At 36.5% G+C, this 16253-nt stretch overlaps 1 protein-coding gene across 8 annotated transcripts in view; it reads right to left on the reverse strand.

The window, feature by feature from the left end:
* LOC124178973 (prominin-like protein) overlaps positions 1-14979 on the reverse strand; it is a 56079-nt gene extending 41100 nt beyond the window's left edge. For all 8 annotated transcript variants that reach the window (XR_006869931.1, XM_046562857.1, XM_046562856.1 and 5 more), the window contains exon 1: positions 14610-14979. Coding sequence is in view for 7 of the 8 variants with exons in the window: in XM_046562857.1 (XP_046418813.1) it covers positions 14610-14931 (322 nt within the window). In the remaining variant the exon portion in view is untranslated. The remainder of the gene's footprint in view (positions 1-14609) is intronic.
* Between the last annotated feature and the right edge of the window lie 1274 nt (positions 14980-16253).

Raw genomic sequence — 16253 nt, forward strand, 5'->3', positions numbered from 1 at the left:
CATGTATCTATACTTTACAATTATGTATAGTTACCATACTTACATATTTTACAACCGTGCGCGTAATATATCTATATTTGTCAACCTTAATTAGCAGACGTAGCAATGCCTTAGTGTCTCTTTTTGTCTTGCCGGTTTAATTACTGCCTAGATAAAACTCAGCGGAGAAACCGCAGGAGCCAAGGCCTCAAGCTTAATTGTGAGATGTCGGGCGGAGAAGCAAATGTAAAGTCTCACGAAAATGTGACGACGAAAGTTTCATTTTCACTTAGAAATCGAACAGAAAATTTGACAATGGACCAATTCCTTGGAAATGAAAATGCCTTATAACTGTGATAATCAATTCTTTTTTTAAGTCTAAATTATATATATATATATATATATTAGTGTTTGAAATAACAATAATAATAATAATAATAATAACGATTTACCATTTTTTCACCGTTACGCATTTTTTGGACATAATGCATGCAATTTTAGGAAAGTTCGAACATTTTCTAATTTCTAGTTGTTGCGGTTAGTGCAAAGTCCGTCCATTACAATTTTCATTTTTACCGTATGTAAAATGAAAAATATAGTTCTGAGTAGGAACAAAATAAAAATGAGTTTTTTACCTATAACCTGAAAATCTGTTTTTTTTTCCTTTTTTTTTTTTTTATAAACAAGCGCGACAAAAAAGAAAGTTTAACGACTAATTTGCGGCCTATTTACGGCAAATTATCAACGAAATCAGAATTACGCATGATTTGACGATGATTAATTTTTGAAAAGTTGGCACGCCGTCCACTTTTTTTTTAAACATTGAGTGCGACAAAAAAAAAAACGGATGAATAACGGCAAATTATGCAATAGTCCGAATTCAAGTTCACGTACGTGAAATTACTCTTGTTTGTAGTATCAGAGCCACCTTGATCATCTACGCATACGTGCGGTAAAATCGTTCAGACTTCGCGACGATGGCAGGCGAGGGCCCAAGCATTGAACAGACACTGTAATTGGGAAAATGAGCGTCGAGTTAAAAGCGTTTACGGAGTAAGAACGACCCACGCAAGGCTGGGGCGCTTCGTGTTTATTGTAGGCTACGTGTAAACGGTATATACGCAAAGGCTGAGGAAAGTGAGGGAAAGATAAAAGGCGTAGGTCTGCAGGGCAAGAGCGGCCATTCCTGATCTCTCTGATCCACGTGGCATCCACTTGCGCGCCTGCTGGAACGCGGTAAGATACACAGACTGACTGTAACACAGAGGTTTTCAATTCCCCTGCAGCGCGATCCTTTCCTCTACATGTGGGCCATTCCACGTGTAATCGACCGGCCCAAAACCCTCTGCATCTTCTCAAAACGTGTTCAAACTTTGTGAGATATTTTTTTGAATGACGAGACGAATGTGGCGTGATGATGTGTAGTTTGGGCATTTTTATTTCAACGAAGTTTAAACGTTGATAGCGGATGATGTGTATATATGTACATACATATATTAGGGTGATTCAGGAAAAAAAAACGAAATTCTTTTTTCTTCCAAACAGGCTCAAAGGTTTCGTTTGGATGTAAAAAAAATTACTGTGAAAAAATGAGCCTTTAATATTATTATTAAGATGGTCCTCACCGCATTTTTTTAATTCCTATAAGAATAACATGTGAAAAATTATTTTCCCTTCTTCTGATTTTTATACCTTCTCAACGATCAATCGATTAAAAAAGCGCTATTCTGATCTTTGTAGAGAATTGAACGTTCTACAAAAAAGGTCTGAAAACATTTTTTGATTAGTACACTCGTTAAAAAGCGATTCAAGATCAAAGTTCAATTTTTGGAGAAATCTAAGAAACTAAGGTTTCTTTTCAAATTTTTTATCAACTTTAAATTTCACTTAAAACTGAAACTTTTTCGTGTCAACTTTTGCTTCGCGTGATATACCGTTTTCGAGTTATATCTCAGTCGAAACTCGAACATTGAAACATGTCACAAGGTAGGAATCGCGGTTTTGAGAGGGTCGCAATTTCATTCGTGTCAATTACACGCGGAACGTCTTACGTATACTAGGGTTAATCAAGAAAACTCGATATTTTCTTTTTCGATGGAGCTCTGACAAAAAAAAAATAAAATATCGCCCGTGCCGTGCGCCCGACGTACACACAGTTGTATATTCAAATTTACTATGAAAAACAGTTTCCGTTTCGGACGCGTCAGACCTCGAAAAAATTCGATGTTTATACCTCTTTCTTTACCTTTCTTCTCCTTTCTCTTATTCCATCTGCCTATTATACGATAAGTGTAATTGTATACGCTTACGCAAACAGTTATTACAATTTATAATTAACTACTCTTGGTGGCGGTAAATTGCTGCACATGCACGTGTATGAATGCGGTATGGATAGCTCGGAACACGCGAGACATATACCAATGTAATATACATGGGTCGTCCGTAACTGCATTCATTCCGGGCTCGATTCGGCAGGGTTTTTTTATTGAAATAATTTTTTCGAGCTAATATTCAACTCTGCAGAAGAAATCCGATTTATTTTCGTCCGGAAATGGCAAGTTAACGAATGCTTTTTGATTTTCTTCACTCCAAAACGAAGCTGATCTTTGTAACGATGGCGCAATAAAAAGTTTTGCAACATTTCTAGAACTAATTCTAAAGACTTGAAAATGAAACGGATCTGCAGATGATTACGAAGATCAAAACAAGCGAAAGGTGCGCAGAGCAATTCTTATTAAACAGAGTGATCTAAAGGTCGAATGGTCTAATGCGCATGCGCTAAAATTCTAGACAAAGACAGTTGTTTCGTCAGGTCAACCAACTGTCCGTAACTGTCAAAATTTTTAAGGTTACATACGTCGCGGCGACGAATTGTTATCTGAAATTGTGACGGTTGGTCCACCTGACAAAACAACCGCTTTTGCTCTAGAATTTTACCGCATGCGCGTTACGCCATTTGACCGTTAGAAAATCACTCTGTATACTGAAAGAATATTTTGATAAATAATTTCTACAAGTTATTTTGAATAAGACGTCGGTTTGACCAACGAACTTGCTAGCTGAATGTGCGCCAAATTTCTAAAAACTAGGCTACACGTCGCCATAAAATAATCGCTAATCCTTTTAAGATTGCGTCAAACATGAATTTTCGTTGCAATTATTATAATTAGTACATTCTGTATTCATAGCATGAACAATTATAATTCTATGTCGAATCAATACTGTTATAATATAACGGGAGTTTGAAACAAAGATTTTCTTTCAAGTTTGGAATTTTTCCAATTGAGTGTTTTCAGAATAAGATGATTATTAGAGTCACCAGATCTGGGATCATATCTGCATATTGTACAACTGTAGTTGTTGCTACAAAATACAGGGTATTTTTTTTTCTGTCATCAAACTTTGACGCTAATATACATCGGAGTATACGATACAAGCTAATTATTATAATTAATAATATTTCGAAATGAATAACCCGACATCATGATGGAAAGCTAAAACTTCATCGCGTATATACAATACACATGGGATGCAGTTTGCGAAAGCTGTAGCAGACGCGCGGCCGGATCTCGCGGCGTTTTTTCTTCTGGTGAATCAAGTCCGAGCAGTTCCGTTTACAGAACTCGATCTTGTCTTTGAAAAGTATACCCAGTATCCATACTTATAAGTATACAATTTTATATCCCAGTGAGTGGTAATTCCGGCGTATTTTATTTTAATTTATTTCTGAATGTTTGAATGAATGTGTAATTTTTATTATTTTGACGATGGACAGGATTTAAAGAGTTTTTATATGTTATTTATATTTCATTGACATTTTATTTATATTTTATTTACATTCCCTTCATATTTTATTTATATTTTATTATATTTTATTATATTTTATTTATATTTTAGTTACATTCCATTTATATTTTATTTATGTTATGCATATTTCATTTATATTTGATTTATTAAATTCATGGTCAATGTCGTATTTATTATCGTTCTCGTCATTTTTTTTTTTTTGTAAGCCTGTCGACTTTTTTCATTTACTTTTTTTTATTTGACCAATGACTCAAATTCTTACCCGTCCCCTTATTTAAATTTGTTTTTGACCTGCTACACTAATCTCAATATATGCAAAAACAACAACAAAAAAAATTATTTACAATTACTACAGGAGAAATTACGTATTTATATTATTTTCGGAACATGTGATTTAACGAGAATTCAAATTTACCTCCATTCCTCAAAACTTTTTTGAAGAATTGCCTTTTTTTTGCATAACGCAGTTTAACGAGGAACTTGGCATAAAAGACTTTCCATATCATCTTTCTTCACTGACAGTGAATTTTGTCGCGTAAGACCTGAAAATCAAATTTCTTTTTTTTTTTTCGTAGAGATTATTTGGAAGAAAGATTTCAATGTAATTTTCATGCGAAGTATGTATATTATACAGAGAAATGAAAATTTCAGACCTCGTTAAATGTACCCGGACCTCAGCTGCCGTACTTTCAAAGTTATAATGAAGTTTTGGCACAATTAAAACTCTCCAAGAATAAAAATTCTTTGTAAATATCATCGGAATAATTCTACATAGATATGTCTAATTGCAATTTCATACTGTACACGTGCTATATTCCCGAAATTTATGTAAAGTCCATTGTGTCTTGGTTATTCTTGAACACTGCAAAAATAAAATTTCGTTTCACGAAACAGTAATATTTCCGTAATTGAATTATTAGCTACCATTAATTACGGGAATATAATTTCTCTAACGTTGTTCCAGCATGATACTAAAAAGTTTTCATGAATATCTTTGTTTGGCTTTGCACGTAAAATTGCACCATTTGCGGGATTTTCGCGTCAATGACACGTGAGCTTTGATAATAGTCGATAATAAGAAACATTTCACTCGGTCGGTAACAAATCTGACTATTGAATAGCATTCTCTCAAAGGATGGTTATGGAAAGAGTGAATTGCTAACGATAGAATGGTGCGTCGTCCGCTATAGTTTAATGCGCATGCGCTGCAATTCAAGAGCAGTTGTTTGTCAGGGCGACCAACCGTCATGAACGTAACCACAAAAATTTTGACAGCAATTGCTGGTAGTTTTATCCAGCACCGACAGCTGTGAAAATTTTCGAGTTTTCGTTCATGACGGTTGGTCGCCGTGGCGAAACAACTACTCTCTTTTAAGCTATAGCAAATGACGGACCATTCTGTCCTTGGCAATTCACTACGTATATCAAGACCATGGTATATTTTTTGTATTTTGAAAATAGCAAAATATAAAACGGCACGCAAAATGTCGCTAATTATATTTTTGATAAAAATAATTATTTACATATTTTTATTCGTATGCTAGCTCGCACGTATTTTCCATATAAATCATCGAATAAATTAATTTTGTATGTTAATTGGCAGGTATACAAAAAATTAACTATACATGAACTTAACTATACATAAACATGAAATCCTTCCTTACGGGCTACGTTACGATAAATATAATTTTTATATTCCCAAATGAGTATCCCGTTTTAGCTTGGAATCAAACTGCACTTGCCTGGTATTTGTAACGCTATCAAAATAGCGTTATAAAAAGTTGAAGATTTACAGTTAAAAGTGAAGAAACTACGACGAAGTATAGTCAAAGAAACTGACGGTTTTGTATTGTTGGTGTGGTGCGATTTCCTTTAGTCAATCACATCTGTAGTGAACTATAATGTCTAATATTCCGTAGGCCTGCATGAGTGCTAATAAAGGTACAATAAAACACAGGGCAAGCAACTGTCATTTTAGTCTGTGAAAATAACAGAGGCCTAATTCGCACGACAAGAAGCGTTATGGTAATCATGAGTACATGTATGTATAGGAAGTGAAGCGAAAAAAACGCTCGCAGAGCGCACCGAGAAACAGTTACATGACGTATAGTCGCGGATTACGATCCTAACTGTTCTCAACTTTGTATTCGAATATTTGAAAATACCACTGAGAAAGCAGTGTTATAGGTATACGCTTGCTACCTAAATATATTCAGCTGGAAAAATCGTTGTACTTTTCAGTAGGTTTTGAATTAGGAATTTCATTTAAGAATTCGTGGGACGTACAGTCACGTCAAAAAGTATCGAGACGAACACGTGACGAAACAAAGAGCTGAAATGATCAACTTGAGTTAATTATAACTCCGGATAAAAAAAGATATCCTGAACTTAAACATTAACTGAACGTATTTATTTCCGTCTTTTATTGTACCGTAACACTTAAGTGGGTGAAAAATACACATTGACGAATCGATCATTGCTCTAGGCTTTAATGAATAAAACTTTGATTTCCGTTAAAACTCGAAAAAGTGCAGAAACCCCGAATTCAAGTCTTTTTAGCGACAAATCATAAAATGTGGAAACGATGAGAGCCTGTCTATTATAGTATTTCCTTTTTCGATTAGTTGGAATAATTAACGTTATTTATTATATTAATTTAGGTCATTACTAATATTTTTAGTGCGGTGAACCCAGTAAAACATTGTATAATACAGTAAGCCGCATCGAATTTATAATATTTTCTTTTTTTTACTGTGATTCCAACCGAATTTTTCATAAAACAAAAAATTTCAAGAACAAACGAATAACTCTTCAAATCACAAGTGAGTATGGAAATAAGGTTGATTATTAAAATGAATAGTAATTTTCTTTCAACATTCCAACGAAGTTTTGAAAACTTTATTTTCAATTATTTAACCGAGGCTTTTGTAAACGGACAAGCTTTAGAGTTTTAATATTTGTTACTTAAAATTGATTCCTTACGTAAAATGAAAAAAAAGGACGAGTTTAGGAATACTTCTCATACCATTACTTAAAAAAGTTCCAACAGACTGAAAAATTGAGATGGTTAAAGAGTTGATTTAAACGTCGACGAATATATTTCCAAATATCGAAGTCCACGAATCTCAAACTCGAACAGGGACTTAACAGCCCCATTCTATACACAATTATGAACAAAACCACACGAACGAATTTTCATTTGACGCAGAAATAAAGAAATTGCATGGATTCTGCGAACATACAATTGCGGTTTCGGAGAATCCGTGCCATCTCTTTATTTCTACGTAAAATGAAAATGCATCGGTGTGTTTTGTTTTATAATTGCGTATAGAATCAGGCTATTAAACCCTTTTTTGCGTTTCAGATACGTGGACTTGGATATTTGGAGGTACGTGCGTAAACGTCGAAATCGGACCATGGCACCCACGTAAAACTGGTTTATTTTCCATAGAATGTCCCGTACGAAAAAATCTCCACAATTATAAGTGTAATCAACAAAGCGTTTACTTTTGTTGTTTACGAACGGAGTTCATGATGTAAAAACGGTTTTCGACTTCCCAGAAGCAGCGCTGTCTCCGGACGTGCGAAATGAATATAGTTGCAATGCGCTTTGCCTCCCATATGGAGTGGCAGCACACATCACACGCGCACACATGCAGAGTGCTCTAAAGATCAACGACACGTGGTACAGTCCCGTGTGAAAATGGCGGTTCTCCGCGCTCTCTGTTCGGTGGACTGAAAAGCGGATACGCGCCATGCGGGGAGTTAATCACCGATTAGTTATGAGCCGCGTTAGACTCCAGGGCCTGATCGTGTAGGAGCAGGGTATATAATGCACGAGATATTTTATCAAGAGTATGATAATACCGGTGACATCGGTACGGAAACGTGCATGAAAGGTTAAAATTCGAAGAAAATACAAATGTGATGAGAGTAGCTATTTAATGTAATTTGCAATGGTCGACACGACATTTTTTGATTCTTAACTTTGAATTCTTTGGTTAAAACATTATTTTAGTAGTCTAATAACAGTTTCCAACTGGATGATGTAGCCAGTCTTTACCGGCTGAGTACAACGACACTGTTTTTGACGATTATTCAAGTCTGATGTGAAAATGCCGCTGAACGCAACGCTACATGCAATGCCGAACGGAAATATCCAAAGCTTTTTCACTTCGTGCGGGACAAATACCAAGAAATGTATTCCTGTTATCGAATTATGTGCCGCTGATTATAGGGATACATTTCCTGGCTTTATTCTTGCAGCAAAAAAAAAGCTCTCTACAAAAATATACTTGGAATTTTTTTTTATTTAAATGGAAAATTTTGCCAACCGAAGACGTTTAACGATGAATTATCACATAAAATTAACTTTCGAGACTGATGACTTTTGAACCGTTTGAGCTACGGATATCGATCACAGGATACTTTCGTAGGAAATTCAATTCACTACGAAATGCTACCAGAATTAAGTCCGTATAATTGAATCTGGCTAATCGTAAGCTGGCAAGAAATTAAAAAGAAACTCCATATTTTCTCTGGTTAATTTGAACGGAAAAACTTGGAATCCGGGAGCGACTTTCTAAAGTTCGATTAACGATAAGAGATATCTTTCCGCGAGGATTCTTTCGCTATTTAAAACAAAGTCTCGAGATGAGAGCTAAGTAAAATATTGTTTCCGAACGAAACACACTCATACTTAATACTTGTATACTGTGTATTTCTCGATCCTCCGTCTCTCTGGTCATACTTTGTGACTGTAAAGTGACCGACTAGCCGCGGTCACTCGCTCTAGGTGACTAATGCCTCGTAACCGTCAACTATAAATGCAAACAGAAAGCACAGGTTGATAACCGTTACTAGCGACTATCAGGAACTGGTTAGTCACTGGTAAGGAAATCATGTTTCAACATATGTAGATCAACCCTAGGATTCGGTATTCGACTGTTTGTCTGCATGATTTCTATTCAATTCTCCGTTGCCGTTCGTATCTAGTCATAAATTTTTAAAAATTATTCAATCTTCATCGAAGCCTTGTATCATAAAATAACGAGTGATTCTGCAGAAAATTTTGAAACGAAAGATTTTCGCCGTTCAAAGTGAAAAAGGTTCGTTCATTCTTCAAATACTCCACAGGTATAGGAATTTGTGTATTCAAGGAAATGAGAAATCTGCCCAGGTATTCTTTGGACCAGCAAAATCGACTACAGGTCTCAGCATTGGTTTCATTTCTTTGCCATTGCCTTAAACCTTCAATACTTTATGTACCTAAATTCTGTCTTCGTATTTAATCGCATTAACGTTGTGCATAAATCTTTAAAAGAAAAGTGAGTGTTGAAATTATTCCAACTAGCATACATGCTTAAAATACCATATGTAATAGAAAGGTCCGTATTAAAATTGAAAAATTTTTAACATTGATTTTCCGCTTCTCGCTTCTCTTGACTATTCTACAGTAATCTTGAACCGACGGGTACTAATTGAAAAATACCGACTGAGTTACAGGTGTTTATAGATTCTTACGTAGATTGAAAAATATTTTCAAGTTCATGATGATACTTCCGTGAATCAACACAACGTATGTGTGAATGAGAACCGACTCAATTTCAAAACTACTCATTGTCAGCATTTCGACACCTTACGAGGTTAAGGTTCCTAACATTATTGTGATGATCAGGCATTGGATTACATTTATGTGCGTGTTTGCACGTGCAGATGCCTGCAACGCGATATTTGTAACGTTATTGCATAATTTAGTACTTTCTTGCCGATGATGCTTATTTTAGTAGCGAGAAGTGTAAAAGTGTAGGGTCTTGAGGCAATTAAGAAGATTGACGTATATATCAAAGGCACAGGGCAAACCTTGTCTCAAGAAATATCTCTAGAAATGGCGCCAAATTTAAATTTATGTCCAGTAACGTCAGTTGACGCAGAGAGCTCGTTTTCGGCCTACAAATTAATATTAAGTGACAAACGACACAAATTTGCTCGATAAAGTCCAGAAAAATATGTGATTGTGTATTGTCACAAGAATTATAATCGACTGATTAGTATGATTAGTAAAAATAAACAAAAATCCAAATAAAATATAATATAATCTGATATGTAGCGATGATACAATTTTCGGAAAAATTATCATTTCGAAAAACCGTAAAACAGCAGAACGTACTCATATTTTGTGAACTCAACTGCCCTGTATAATTGATAAAAATATATTTTGTATAACGCGAACATGTCTCACGCGTTTTTCAAGCGTGTTTTCCGTACGCAAAGTACCCGTTTCTATGACGGTAGTGCGAGTTTGCGAATGCGCATGCGCACAGTACAAAAGTATTAATTCCTAGGAGTTAAAAGTGGTCTTTTCTGTACTGCGCGCATGCGCCGACGGAAAGGTATCTGACATTACGCGACCCTGATCTCAATTTCGTGCTTCGTGAGAAAATTCGCAACATTATTTTGTCGTATAAAGAATCGTGTGCAACAAGGAGGCAACGGTTTTCCACTTTCGTCTTTGGCTCGTCTACGACTCATATTGCAAACTTACGGACCACCCAAAAAGACCGAGTTTGCCTCCTGGTTACACAATGTACTAATTCTCAAAGCTTTCGTGAACCAGTTACTTTTTATGAGTGAACGTGAATTGATTCCTAAAATCCGCAAGTCCCAGAAGCATTAGCGTATCTTGAATCAGGTATCTGAGTTGATATTTTCGTCAACGAAACGCGTTTGTCTGGGAACGGTTGTGAAGACAAATAAAAAATAAAAAAAAAAACAAATAGTCAAAATAAAAATGGGTGAAGATAAACTTTTCTTTGTTTCTTGAGTGCAACCTGCGGATAAACACTTTATATGCTTACAATATTCCACTTATGAGATTATATCTTCATATATTATATTGAGCTAAGCGAATACTTCTAAGCACGGTAATCGAGCATAAAAGACATCCTTGTTCCCCCGTGGAGGAATAAGATTCTCGTAGTTGATTTCCACGCATATAACAGATACGTGCATCAAATAGCATCGACATATCAGTATATAATACTGTATATCACTGACAATGAGGATGAGAGATAAAACATTAAAGTAGGCTGAAATACATACATACCGCGAAGCAATTTGAAGCTTATTAAAATACGCAACTCGGCTTATACACCACGTCTCGGTTACGAAAGATATGGCATAAGCTGGTACAGGTATAATATACACACAGGGAATAAGCATTTCTATATACATATACATATAGTGGCAAGTTCCGCCCGCGTGGCATTGTGCATAACCATGTAAAGGTAACCGCATACTGATGATAAGTATACCCACTATGTTACGGTCATGTGTACACATTGCGAAATTGGCATTTGTTCTACTTTTTGCCGGCGTCACAAACTTCCCGAAACGAATTATGCCCCAGACATTTACCTTGTATGTATGTATAAGTACGGAGAATGCCATGAATCTCAATTGAATACCGTGACTTCTGGATACCAATGAATATCGATTTTCACAGATTCGATAGCTTGTCGAGTTATTACGAACAACTTATCTTTCTCAAGATAGATTCACCTACCCAGAGAAATTTCTAGTCTTTGTTACTATAGTATTTAATATTTATTCATTTTTATTTTATTTTTTTCTATTGTTGCCATAATAGAAAAATATATTTCTGGAAGGGTCAAAATGACGATGAGTTCTGTAGCTGTAACCAAAAAATCTAGCATCTGTTATGTACTATTCGTTTTTTTAATGGCCACTCGTACTGCATATATTACCTCGTAACTGTGCGATAATTTGATTTCGGTGAAAAATGTAGTTGAATGAACAAAGAGATTTGATGTTAGCGATAACCGAAGGATGTGTATTATTTAGGACTATAATCATACTAATTGTAAATAGGGTTATTTGTGTAAAAATTTTCCTGTAATCTCAGCAATATTCAAACCGTTATTGTAACGATATACAATTTTATCGGAAATATTGATGATGAGGCTGAAGTTAGTAACATTAACGTAACGAAACGAAACGTCAGAAAAAAAATCATTATTGCCCACTTTTAGAATCAATTTCAAGGAGTTGGCTTTGCAAAATATGGGTAAATTTTATTCATCATGGTTTACTAAATTTCAGAAATTCCGAGAGGTGCGAAGTCAAGATTTTTTTCTAAACATGCATCGTTACAATAACGATATTAACGTGATTTTAATAAATTCTAGTAATCAGAGCAAATGAAATTTTTCTCAATGTTATCAGCGTAGCGACTGTAGGTGCGTAAAAATATGAAAAAAAGCGATTGTCTTCGATAGAGATGATACGGAAAACTGTTGACATCCATATGTGTTAGTATATGTTATCGTTCGAAAGCTGTGCATACAATACATGCTATATTATAAAATTTAAGCCTTTCCTCTTACATCTCATGTTTTGTATAACGACTATATAATTATACGAGCAACAAAAGTTTGTCGCGATAGCTTACGGTATTCTTCAGCTCTCAGAAAAAATTTCCCATGATTCATTCGGTTAACATGACTCATTTCTGTGGTAATTTTTTCCTATTTTACTGCTCAGACACGCCTTTCTTTTTAATCGTAACTTCGAAGTAAAATATGAGCAAAAAATATACTTTGTTACCTAGTTATTTATAATGATATTGCTATCGTCTAATTATTATAGTATCGATGGTGAGAGCTCACCGAAATTGGATCAATCAACAATACTTAAAATCAATGAACTCTAAAATCCATTGAACTTTGTTTTATTGCTAAAATGTTTTATACACGTGTGAAAATACGTTATAGGTATAAACGTATAAATTATAGACAGATGCGTTATACTCGTATACGAGTATGTAAAAGTGATGTTATGTATATGCACGTATGGAATTAAAAAAAAAAGATACTATTGTAACAACATCAGGGAATTGTATGTCTTTTTTGTGAGTTCCAACTTTTGTCTCCAAGTTCTTTTTTTGTGGTAATAAAAAGCAGCTTTGTTGGAGCAAACTCTGCTGCGGAGAAATTTTCACCGTTCAAATTTTGGACAAGGCCATTGAACAATAATCTTCTCAACGATCGTTTATTAACATGTGCATACGTATAGTGAACGAGAAAAGTTTGACAAAAAGCGTCTATAATTATTTTGGTTAGTATATTCCTGCAGAGTGAAGGAACCGAATATAGTACATATTATGTATGCATGACAAAAAGAAGTAGCCCTGGTAGTAATGAATTGTTAGGCAAAGTGAGCCAAGTAGAAATGCTAGCGTTCCTGCATCGTCATTTTCCTGTTTTTCTACTCCTTTTTGTTCGACCCTGAAAGCAGCTAGGATGCCGATAGATCGACTCTCGTTCAACCCTGACTAATTCGTCATGCTCGAGCAACGGAGGAAACGCTAACAAACGGAATCCTATAAAAGGCTGTGTAACAATTTTCGCTTTGTCGACGGTATTGAATTAGAGTCAGTCGCGTAATTATTAAGGCACGCACTTCAACTTGAAAATTTAAAAACCTTATGAATATCTGATTACAATACAAAAAAAAAAACCTCCTACACATTTGCATAACTGACGTGCCATGTTATATTGATTTCTTTTCAGGGTTAAAAAACTATGGAAATAAACATTCATTTTATGAACACAATTTCATACGGAATATGAAGTATATTAAAAAATATTTCAATATCGAATGAAATCTATTGCAAACTTAATTACTCGAAAATCACTCTAAATTTGCAAAATAATAATTTTCCATCTCTATGTGTATTTCGTTATATTATCGTTACGAGCTTTCAGCCTCATTGTAACAAAGAGACCGGATTGTAATTCCGTGAGAACAATATTCCCTATAAATTCAGAAAATACTCAATTGATTGTGACGAAGCTGTAGAGAGAAAAATTATTATGTCTGAAATGCCACAACCACATCCTTTATTCAACTGAAATGAATCAGGAGTTGTCGGTTTTTCTGCAAATTCTCTATCGATCAACTGCAACACACTCTCAGTAATACTGACGTATTTTCGAAATAAGGTGTATTTTTCGTGATTTAAAACCTACGCGTATCACCTTTATTGATCGTCAACCGAACAGCTGAATAGGTGACATCTTTTGCTGTTTTGGGTTTCATTTACAAACAGAGAGTGCCGTTATCATCTCTAGAATAATTGAACTCTCCTCGCAGAAGGTGTCCATTACTGTAACAATTCGGCACGTCGATTTTCAATCGAGCTGAATTCCAGCCGACTGACCCCGAAGCTGCACATACGCAACGTCCAATTATCCGAAACCGTTATTTCATAATTCTGTTTTTACCATCTGGGTCCCGGTAACAGTCGTCGGTACGACGATAAATCAACCGTTTTCAGAAACCGTTAGAAGAGAGATTTCGCTCCCTGCGTGTAAGAGGTACATGCCCACCCATACACACGACGAGGACAAACTGGTTGAAAACAAGCTTCACCGAGGCGCATCCATACGCGTATAGATTCACTTCCATGCGCGCGTATGGCCCTGCTATACATGCACGGGGTTAAAATCAATACGTGAACAGGTTGCAGCCGAGGCTAGGAGGCGGTGAGGATTAAAAAAAAGTGGCGAAATCACAGGAACAAAGGAAGAGGAATAGTAAAGAGAGGAAGAGAACGCAGCTACCGAAGACAGCGAACGACGCGTTTCCGCGACTGACAACGGACAACCGCTTCGTCGGGCCTCTTGACAGCTATCTTGTTTACCAACAATCCAGCCATTTTTACGCCCGCCGCCCTTCGAGGGCGTATCCGAGCGTCTGCAGGGGTTGCGAAGGGAACTGAACGCGCGGATCGTGCGACTCACCCTCGGGGTAGGCCTGCTTGCTCTGTATGAGGTCGATGAACATGTTCGTCACGTTGTACAGCTGACCCATTCCCTTCGGGTTGAACTTGGTCGAGGCGGCGTAGGCCGTCCCCGTTGTGTTTATCGTCGAGTAGGTAACCGCAGCCTCGGAGGCCATTATCTCGTCCAGCTGACGGTCGAAGTCCTCGTTTATGTCGCGCATCTTCATCGGGAAGCTCTTCTGCGCCCCGATTGGGGCCGCGAGTATCGATAGTATCACCACTTTGGCAACAAACCCCCTCGCAAGGCGGATGACACCACGAACGAATCCGGCGGCGGCCATCGCGACCACTTTTAACTACGACTGGCGGCCGAGACGCGCCGCGAGCGACTAGCCTGACAGTCTCGACTCGAGTCATCATTTCGCTGGACGACGGAACGCGCGAAACGGACCAATCCGACCAATCCCCCCAGCGCGGCGGCTTCTGCACTCGATGCACGACAATGCACGATTCGATCTTCTTTGCGGTCGCCAATCGCTGTAGAACTGCGTTTGACTCGGCACGTTGTCGGTTTTCAATCAATGCGTTAACTTTGCGACAAATGGGAACCGAGATGCTGCGAAGAAGCGAGCTGCTTCGTTCGATCAGTCAATTTTTCCCTCGACCTCGCCTTTCGCATGTTCTTCTTGTCTGTTTTTTTATTTACGATTTTTCGTTACAGCAGTAACTCTTACCAACCGAGTCAGGTTTGCATTGTATGTATACGCACATTTGGAAGGCAATGGTATCGGCACGGTTGACAAATTTTCCCAGATTCTGGAGGTAACTAGGAGTCGAATCGTACCATGTATGACACAGCACTACTTTCATGCAATATTTACGGCACAAGTGCACGCACAGTTCAAAAATTATTCGGTCATCGAGGGTCTGCGTAAGATTGTTACATATCGTTAACAATAAGAATGAATCAGCTGGACGTCTGAATCAAAAGTTAGGACAGGGAACAACCGTCGAAAAAATCTACAGTAATGATATTTGTGCTCATGATGGTGAAATCGACTAGAATAACGTTTCTATACTACGCGACAAAAATGATTCAAAGCTGATTCGAATAATACATACTAACGATAAGATACCGACGATTTGAGAAAAGTTTTATGTAATTAGAGAATTCTGAATAATGAAATCCTAGTGTTTTTGACCCGACTCGAATGTTTTTGAGCTCAGTTTACTCGCTAAGTAAATCCCCATAAATTAATTGAAAACCTTTAGGAAGAGTCTTACTATATAGTATTGCCAAACCGCGCCGATTAATGTAATTGTTGACTAACATCTGCTGTGCCGTATTGGCACTAATCTATTTTTATCCGCTCTGGAAATAACCATTTGCAAAATTTTTTGCAAGCTATCTCTACAGCTAACAAATTTATTCGAAAACATTAAATTCAAATAAAAAGAACCAGAGAATCATTTTGGACTTTTTAATTATAAAACCTTTTCTGAAATTACAGGTATTATAGGTGGTTTTATTTGAATTTCCTCAGATTTGCTTTTATTTCATAGTCCAGAAATGTGGTTTCATTAGTGTTTATTATTTTTGGCATAAATAACATTTCTAGAGGTTTGTTAAACGATTTTCTTTGCTTTTCTTAACTTTTGACAT

The sequence above is a fragment of the Neodiprion fabricii genome, chromosome 3, assembly GCF_021155785.1.
Source record: "Neodiprion fabricii isolate iyNeoFabr1 chromosome 3, iyNeoFabr1.1, whole genome shotgun sequence".
Classification (NCBI taxonomy): domain Eukaryota; kingdom Metazoa; phylum Arthropoda; class Insecta; order Hymenoptera; family Diprionidae; genus Neodiprion; species Neodiprion fabricii.